Genomic DNA, 9,587 nt, shown 5'->3' with positions numbered 1-9,587 from the left:
TGACTGTTTTACTTTTCTGATTTTCAGGCAAGCTTTATCTCTTAAAATACAATTAAAATGCCACGACATGTGACCTTAATGTTTGTATGCCTTTGTGTTTGTGGCAGCACTCCTCAATACCTGTATTGTATTTGTTTTCTTAAGCTCCCATTCTCAAATGCATCTTAAATATGAATGAAGCAAAATACCAAAATATTTATTCATAAAGATTTGTATTTATTTTCAGTAAATTGAGATGCAAAGAATTATAATGATTTTATGGATTTTTTAGCACATAAACTAAGTGAAAAACTAAAAATATATGTGGAAAATGTCTCTGAATATATTTTAAAAGAAAAATTGACACTTTGTCAATTATCAGGAGATGCAGTAATTGTGATACCTTTAATAATGATGAAATTGACAAGTTATGGGAAGAAAGTTATGTACTAACCTCAGAATTGTAACCAGGACATGTGTAAAGTTTGCTAAAGTGTTTTGCTTTTGTTTCCTCATACACTCTAAGAACATTTGGTAGATGTCAATGAGAATTACAAAGTTCAAATTCTTTTGGTTCCTTTTCCCATTCTTTATTGTTTTTTCTTCTGAGGAAACTATTTTTTAAAAGACCTGAATACACACACACACACACACACACACACACACACACACACACATTATTTCCAGAATACTTTAGTGTTTCTTGCATACTCTTGCTAAGTCTATACTTTAAACAGAACTACTTTAAACTGGACTACATTAACAAGTAAGAACCTCTGGGGAATATATATTAATTCTGGTTGTTGATTTCTCCAGAGATACAATTTGAGGGATGAGACTCTAGAGGGGATAATTTTCACTATTCTTTTCCTAACTAATCTCTTATTGTCTATGCCTGCATATAAAATGTTTATACCAGTCAATCCTTATAGAACAGGTGACTTTGTGATCCTGCTTTAAGGAACATTGGCTCAACAGGTAATTCTGTGTAAACTGTCCCTCACATGTTCAAAATTATTTCTACTTCTAGTATAAAGGAAAAGAAAAGCACCCAACATCTTGCTCTCTGGGAAAAAGGAGAAGCATGTCCAGATACAAGTCCTCAGCTTGTAAAAAATCTTAGACTCTGCTTTGTGTGACTTTTTATCTGCCAAGATCCATATTAACTCCTAGATCCTCACTTCCATTTTAAAATGTGACTGATAATACTGTTTTGTTAATATCCGTTTAAAATTAAAATTTTGGGGGGAATTTCGTATATGAAAAGTTTGTATTTACAACATTTTAAACATTTCCTTTCTTCTTTGCTATTTCTCTAGTTCTCTCCCAATTATTCTCAAATTACTGACTTCTTCAAAAGTTATTGAGATATATATATATATATACATGTATCATATATGTCATACATATATTGTGCGTGTATATAATATACACATAAAACTTGAGGAACCCATTGAGTGTTGCTCAGATGTGTATGTTTTAAGGAATAACTAGTTGGGATTGAATAGCTCTCATGATTTGAGTTAGAATTTCCTCAATAATCCCATATATTTTAATATTATGATATAGGTTGGTAAATTATTTAGAAAATATTAGAAGTTGTGACTTATTTGTAGGAGGTGTGGCCTTGTTGGAGTACCTGTGTTACTGGTGATATGCTTTGAGGTTTCAAAAGCCCATTCTAGGCCTAGTCTCCCTGTCCCTAGATTAATTCTGTCTGCAGACTAGTATGTAGTTTTCTTCAGTAGAGTGAAACTGGTTATATCAATCACTACAGGATGAGGTTCATGTTCAGGAGTAGCTGACCAACATATAATGGATATCACAGAGGTTTTTGTTTTGTTTTTCTTTTGTTTGTTTGGTGTGTGTGTGTGTGTGTGTGTGTGTGTGTGTGCTTTTATTTGTTTACTCTTTGATGGTTTGTTGGGAAGGACATGGTTTTATTTCACTTACTTGATTTAGGGAAGTTTTTATTTGTATTGGGTTTTTGTTTCTTCACTAAGATAGTACTTAAAGTTGGGAAGTAGCGACAGGAAGAGATTTGGAAGAACTTGAGTGAGTGGAGAAATATGATTAAATATATTTAAATTAAACATTGTTTTAAATTGTAAAAATGTTTTCATTTTAGTTTAACATAGTGCTCATTTGCATGGCTAATGTTGCTTTATTTATTTTTTGTAAAATAGTTTATTAAAATTTATTGAATAGACCCTTAAAGACAGTTATTGTATGTACTCACTCATAAGTGGTTTTTAAACATAAAGCAAAGAAAACCAGCCTACAAATCACAATCACAGAGAACTAGACAGGAATGAGGACCTTAAGAGAGCCGTACATGGATCTAATCTACTTGGGAAATAGAAAAAAGACAAGATCACCTGAGTAAATTGAGAGGATGGGGACCATGGGAGTGGGTTGAATGGGAGGAGAGAGGAAAGGAGGGGAGCAGAAAATAATGTATAGCTCAATAAAATCAATAAAAAAATGATAAAAATATTGAATAAAATACTAATCTTACCTTTAACACCAACAAAATTATGTTAAAGAGGATAAGTCTAAGAATAAAGCTTAAAGAAAGATTGCAGCTTATAAGTGAGGGAATGCTCAATGTATCTTTCTTTAAAAATTATGTCACATGATACTGGTTCTAAAAGAGAGAAAGTTTTATTCTTAATATTCTCTAAAATACCTCTGTCAATACCATCCACTGAATAAGACCAATCATCATTTTGGTATGGTCCTTCAGGACACTTCTAAATATCATAATTAATTCTGTGTCTCGTTTGGCTCCCTATGCGTTTTTAGTCTACAGAAGCCTGAAGAACATATCATCTTTATCCTTTATCTATGTATCTGGATAGTCACAGGAAACAATACTTAACACTTTTAGGTTTGCTTCAATATTTTTCCATGTTAACATCCTAACTCACATATCTACTCAATTCAGTATCAGCTCATAAGTATTCATAGTATTTCTAATAAATTCCCTGGCAATTTCTTATTTGCTATAATCTAAATTATTGATATAATGCTGCTTCAAGGCAGAATTAAGATGCACATTTAAGAAGTATAAACCTATGAACATATTTATGTTATATGTATATGGTTCTTTGCATCTCAATTCAGTGGTCAGAAAACACAATTCTCTGTCATTAAACATTATTGCTATTTTGATTATGATTTATTCATATTTAAGATGCATTTCAGAATGGGAGCTTAAGACAGCTGATACAAATCCAGTACTGAGGAGTTCTCCACCAAGGACAAAGACTTGCTAACATTAAAGTAACACAAGTAGAGTTGAAGAGTAGGCAGTGGAATTAAGTGTGCTTGCAAGAATTGGGATGCAGGGAAAGTTAGATAAAGTTGGTCAAAAGTCCACAAGAATGGTTAGATCTACCATGATTAAGAAACAGATGATTGGACTTTTGTGATGAAGACTAATATTTACTGGAGCATCTTTGCAAAGTACAATAAACAGTAAAAGAAGCCAATTAAAAGACCCAAAGATATACAAGGTCATATGTCCTGGTATTTTTTTATTAATGTAATAGAATACTAGAGGAAGGTAATGCATGGTGAACCAAACTGTATTTATCTAGTCAAGAATTTCTGAAGGTTGAGAAGCTGAAGACCAAAAGATTACATCAAGCATGTGTTTTTTGTGGAATGGTGATATGATAAAGGTGTAGGGACTAATGGAGTTCAAAACAAAGTTATAAAGAAATGACCAAAGTCAACCCCATGTTAGGATCCTGTCCATGTAGTAATTAACCAGTTCTGAAGACAGCATCAGAGTGCAAAATAATCTATTCTTGCTATAATGGTTCATTTTTTTTTTCAGTAGGCAGTATTGGGTGTCAAATTTTCAACACTCCCAATTTGGAAGACAAATTCTGTCATATAATGTGGATCTCATTGATTAAAGTGGAGGTATACTATAGTAGAGAAAAACAGTAAAATATCAGTAAATACCTTCTTTCAATAAAATTACATATGAAAATGAGAAATCTCATATTATCATATAAGGAACAGCTTCAAAAGCATATAAGTTAACAATATCAAGCCTTATAATTATGAAGCAATTCCTCACAGTTTATAATGATCCAGAATGAAGACAACTATCTTTGTGAAATATAAGCAATAACAAATTTCATGTCTAAGAAAAATAAGGGTCAAACAAAGAATTTTAAGGTATCTCGCCTGAGTTTGTTGGTGAGTTTCTTATATCTTCAATTATTCTGTGATTTTTGTTTGCTAACATTACCCTGATATACTGTTAATTAAATTTAATAGACCCCTTTAACCAATTCCTTATTTTCTATGTGCTTGATATATTTAGACACTAGAAGATGTTTTATTTTCTTGATTTCTAATCTACTGGCTTTTTAGTATATTTTGGGGGAGTTTCATTTTCCTAGCCAATTATCAAGAATTGTAGTATAGAATTTAAAAGTGATATATAATTCCTTTGTTCATGTTTTTTAGGATAAATTAAACCAATTTTAATTTATTCAAAAGTAACTTTAGCAATGTCTATGGATCTCTTGTGGATAATGTGTTTATATTACCATAAGCAGAATTTTTCTTCAAAAGAGAGATACTATAAATAAGACTTGAGAAATTTTTAAAACCTTTAATTAAGTGTGCTAGAATGGTTTACATGAGGTAGGAAATGCGTACCAGTAAAAATAATTCATATAGAAATACTCAAAAGTATGGAAAGATTTATATGATTATTTCTATGCATGTCTCATTTCCACAGGATTGAAAAATCTCTGTTTAGATAGTAAAGAAGATGGAAGATGATTTGAGATACCTGAAAATGTCTGTACTCTGTGACAAAATATATTGAGCGATAAAAGTATGTATGTCCAAAGTATGGTTCCATGTAAAGTTTTCTTCTCACATAGAGTTTCCAAAAGAGAATGGAAGAACTAAATAATACAGCTGTGGCTGAATTCATCCTTTCTGGTTTAACTGAGAACCCAAAGCTTCAGTTGCCCCTTTTCCTCATCTTTCTAGGTGTCTATTTGGTTACAGTCGTGGGAAACATGGGCATGATCATCTTGATTTTGTTCAGTTCTCAACTGCACACACCCATGTATTATTTACTCAGCAGTCTGTCCTTTATTGACTGTTGCCAGTCCACTGTCATTACTCCCAAAATGCTGGTGAACTTTGTGACAGAAAAGAATGTCATCCCCTACCCAGAATGCATAGCTCAATTTTACTTCTTCTGTGCTTTTGTTGTTGCAGAATGTCACATGTTGGCTGCAATGGCATATGACCGCTATGTGGCTATCGCTAATCCTTTGCTTTACAATGTAACCATGTCCTATCAAGTCTGTTTGTGGATGATAGCTGGGGTATATGGTATGGGCTTAGTAAGTGCCACAGCTCACACTGTCTTTTTGCTGAGATTGATTTTCTGTAAGACTACAATAATAAACCATTTCTTCTGCGATCTTTTCCCATTACTGGAGCTCTCATGCTCTAGTATTTTTATCAATGAAGTACTTGCACTGTCCTTCAGTGCATTTAACATCATAGCACCAGTTGTGACCATCGTTAGTTCTTACATCTTCATCATTGTCAACATTCTCCAAATTCAATCCACTGGGGGAAGATCCAAGGCCTTCAGTACCTGTAGCTCCCACATCATGGCTGTTGCCATCTTCTTTGGTTCGACAGCCTTCATGTACCTTCAGCCATCATCAGTCAGCTCCCTGGGCCAAGGGAAATTGTCATCTGTGTTTTATGCCATTGTTGTGCCTATGTTGAATCCCATGATCTACAGCCTGAGAAATAAAGATGTCAAAGTTTCCTTTAAAAAGTTACTAAAAAAGGTGTTTCCTCTGAACAAAGACTAATTTTCCTTAGCAATATACTGCAGTGTTTACAATTTGGAGGAGGGAATTCTGTAAGCAGCAGTTGATAATACTATATGGGAAGCTATTGCTAATAAATGTTCATTTGGAGGAAATGTACCAGAGGTAGAAATGTTTTCTCACTTTCGTATCCATGGAGAACAGTTACTCTTTGCCATAACCAGAGAACCATCCCAGATAGCAATTATATCATCGCCTGAACAATTCTCAAAGCTCTTTGTGTGTTTTGTTTTTCATATTTATATTATGAACCCAACTCTGTTTCAGTCAGCCTCACATACATTTAGTTGGAAATAAATGAATGTATTCAATATCCTTTTGTTGTCTTACTGTTTTGGCTGTCTTGATAAATTACCAAATGATTTAAAAAGCAATTTTCTGAGTTGTATAAGATAGGTAATTGAAGCCAATCAATGATGGCACTCGCCTTTAATCCCAGAACTCAGGAGGCCAAGGCAGGCAGATCTATATGAGTTCAAGGCCAGCCTGGTATATAAGAACTAGTTCCAGCGTAGACTCCAAAGCTACAGAGAAACCTGTCTAAAAATTATATAGAAAGGAATTTTAAAAATTAAGTAGCTGCAAAAATCAATGTGTAATTCTAAAATTTGGAAATTTGGAAAGTATGCATATATAAGCAAAGGACACTTTCTGTTATATTCCTCCTTACAATGCATTTACCTTATTCTAAACTAGAATGGAGATGATAAACAGGAACAGATGACTATGTCTGTTCATGGTTATCAGGGTAGCATTTTTTACACTGTTGTTGACTCGTCAGTTCCCTATATGCCTCAACCCTTACACAGCCTAGGTTTAGGTTCCACGATGGGAAGAGTCATCAGTGCAATGAAATGAAGTAGTATCAGATCATCAAATGAGTTTCTCACAAGTGGCCATCCTAAAATAGCTCAAGCTGTCTTATTTATGCTTTGTAAAAATGCATGTATTTCTACACTAACAAATGTATTTTCCCACCCTCCAACGTAAAACTTCAGCATAAACAAATTTGTCAACTATGTTTTCTCCAACCTTTACATCAAGACATCTTCTAAAGCAAAAGCAATGCCTACCAAGTTGTCAGCCTGGCCAAATATTGAACCAGGTACATTCTGCTTTTACAAAACTGGAAGGTGATAAACATATACATGCATTTTAAAGAACAAAAGTATCTTTCAGAACTTACCAAAGCATATTACAGAAATAGAGATGATGAGCCATTAGCTGTTGGCACACTTTTAGCTTGCATTTCTTCAACTGACCATTAATTTCATTGAGCCATACTGTCAGCAGCGAATCCCATAAATGACTGCTTAAAGTAAATCATGCACACAATCATTACTAAATCATGCGACACATTCTATCAATTGTATATTTGTCAAATTTGTTGAGGTTTCAACTAAGGAAAAATAAACCTAATGTTAACAATTTAATCAATAAATAAATTTATCCAACTGCTATAATTTCCAGAGTGTAGAGACACATCCAAGATGTTAAATTTTAAAAATATTATCAATGTTTGAAAGATCTATCGTTATGTCCATTATAACAATAACATACTTTGACATCTATGCTATTGCTTGCATGTATCACCTGTTTTATAAAAATTTTGAGTAGTATTTTATTCTGTACTAATCAGTGTGATAAAATATTTGGACTGTTCCTTACTTAAGCTTTAATAATGAATGACTAAAGACACCAGAAAGCTTTTTCACAATTCTTAAAACTGACAAATCTTTCCATTAATTCTGGAAAAAATCTGAAAAACACAAAACGAGAGTGCATATAAGATGTCTGTACACACTTACAATAAGCTGTAGTTATTTTTTGAAGTTAAAAGGTTTTACAATTTACACAAATAAAAATTCCTGTGTGATGAGTCTATCTGCTTCCCATCCACATGTTAGCATCATCCAAACTTTTTACAAACCTTTATAATCGTATGAAGGTGTCTTATTTTCATTCATCAGTGTTTAATAATGATGAGCATAGGCTCATATACAGATTTACTCTTCACATACTGACTTTGTAGGAATCTTATAAGTTTTATTTTTTCAGTTAATGTATTTATTTTATTTTTAGAAAATTGTCAACAGGATCTCTTATGCAAATATTTATGTGTTTTGTATAAAGCCTTTGCAGATTATTTAATCACTGTGGGTTTATTCTCACCTCATTTTTATTCCTTTAATCTTTAAAATATTTTTACTAATTCTGAAAATTGCATGCAACATTCTTTACTAATATTCACTGAACTTTCTCAACCCTCCCAAGGTTCATATCTTACCTTCACATGTAGTTTTACGTCCTTCTGTTGTTATTGTTTTACCATCATGGACAATGTTTTACGTTCAAACATTCTTGGATATGCTGTCTCCATCTGTAGTATGATCAACTTGTATGGCAATTCTCTTTTAGAAAAAAATAAGTGATACAACACTTTTCAGCCATTAAAGGTTGCCAGAAACTTCTTAGCTAGGGTAAACTGTGTGCTGAAATATCCTCTTATTTCTGAGAGTTGGTTTGGATTTTGCTTACACAGATATTGTCCAGACTTCACAATTACTGTGTGTCCTATGGGCAACTACTCTCATGTGCATAAACACGCTGTTCATTCAGTCAGCCACTACTATGGATCTTTCATTTTTCTACTTGCTTCTTTGGTAATTCTTGAGCCTTTTAAGAGGGCTGTTTTACAAATGTAGGTAATGTGCAAATTAAGTTTTATCTTTTTTTTTACAGTGTTTTACAAATTTATATGTACATACACACACACATATGCACTCTGATAACTATCACTCTCACCCCTCTTATATCCCGTGTTATGCTATTATACTCCCTTCTCTTCATAAGTCTCTTTCCAACATTATGACTACTTTTTTCTAAGCCATTTACTTAAGGTTTTAGGTTGTTTTTTTTTCAAAAAAGGATTTCTTTGTGTTTCTGTAACTGTTCTAGAACTAACTTTGTAGATGTGATTGGACTTGAACTCACAGAGATCTGTTTGCTTCTTACTCCCATGTACTTTGATTAAAGTGTGTGTCACCACCACCAAATCAAAGAATTCTACTGTAGAAAGTCTGACAGCCAGTGGTTTCCCTCCCACTGGGGCATGACCTTTTATACTATATATGCTGACATAGAGCTATAGAGCTTGAGTCCGACCTCTTTCCAGGCCTCTCTGTTCTTGTTGTGGGTTTCGGTTTCTGATCTCCATTCAAGCAGAAGATTCTAATTTGTGACTCTACCCCTAAATAAATAACCATCTAGTACCCAATTCTGAGCTAGTGTGGGATTTTTTAAAGCATCCTTCCAAAGAATACCTTTACTCCTTTAGGATCTGAATGAAAAACATGGCGGCAGGAAAACATTGTACCAGTGGTGGAGTTCTATTTAACTGGGCTCTCGGAGAACACAGAACTCCAGATGCCCCCTGTTCCTCCTCTTTATTAGAATCTACATGTGGTCACTTTATTATTTTTGGCATCGTGGAGTGTTACACGTTAGCTACAATGACATTTGACCACTATGTTGCTATCTACTACCCATTGCTTTTGTGTGTGTGTGTGTGTGTGTGTGTGTGTGTGTGTGTGTGTGTGTGTTGGCTGCGTTTGCTTCAGCTTTTCTTTTTATTATTTATTTATTTATTCATTAGAAATTTCCACCTCCTCCCCGCCTCCCTTTTCCCTCCTCCCCACCTCCTCCTACCTCTCTAGT

The 9,587-nt window shown here is 33.6% G+C and overlaps 1 protein-coding gene across 1 annotated transcript; it reads left to right on the top strand.

Annotated features, from left to right (window-relative positions):
* Positions 1-4,907: 4,907 nt before the first annotated feature.
* Positions 4,908-5,852, top strand: LOC148122308 (olfactory receptor 8G50-like). The gene has a single exon (XM_087905056.1). It carries the CDS (start codon positions 4,908-4,910, stop codon positions 5,850-5,852), a length of 945 nt encoding a protein of 314 aa, XP_087761182.1.
* The last annotated feature ends 3,735 nt before the right edge of the window (positions 5,853-9,587 follow it).

This window comes from Myodes glareolus, chromosome 4, assembly GCF_982192425.1.
Source record: "Myodes glareolus chromosome 4, mMyoGla1.1, whole genome shotgun sequence".
NCBI lineage: Eukaryota > Metazoa > Chordata > Mammalia > Rodentia > Cricetidae > Myodes > Myodes glareolus.
This window is presented reverse-complemented; position numbering and strand designations above follow the sequence as displayed.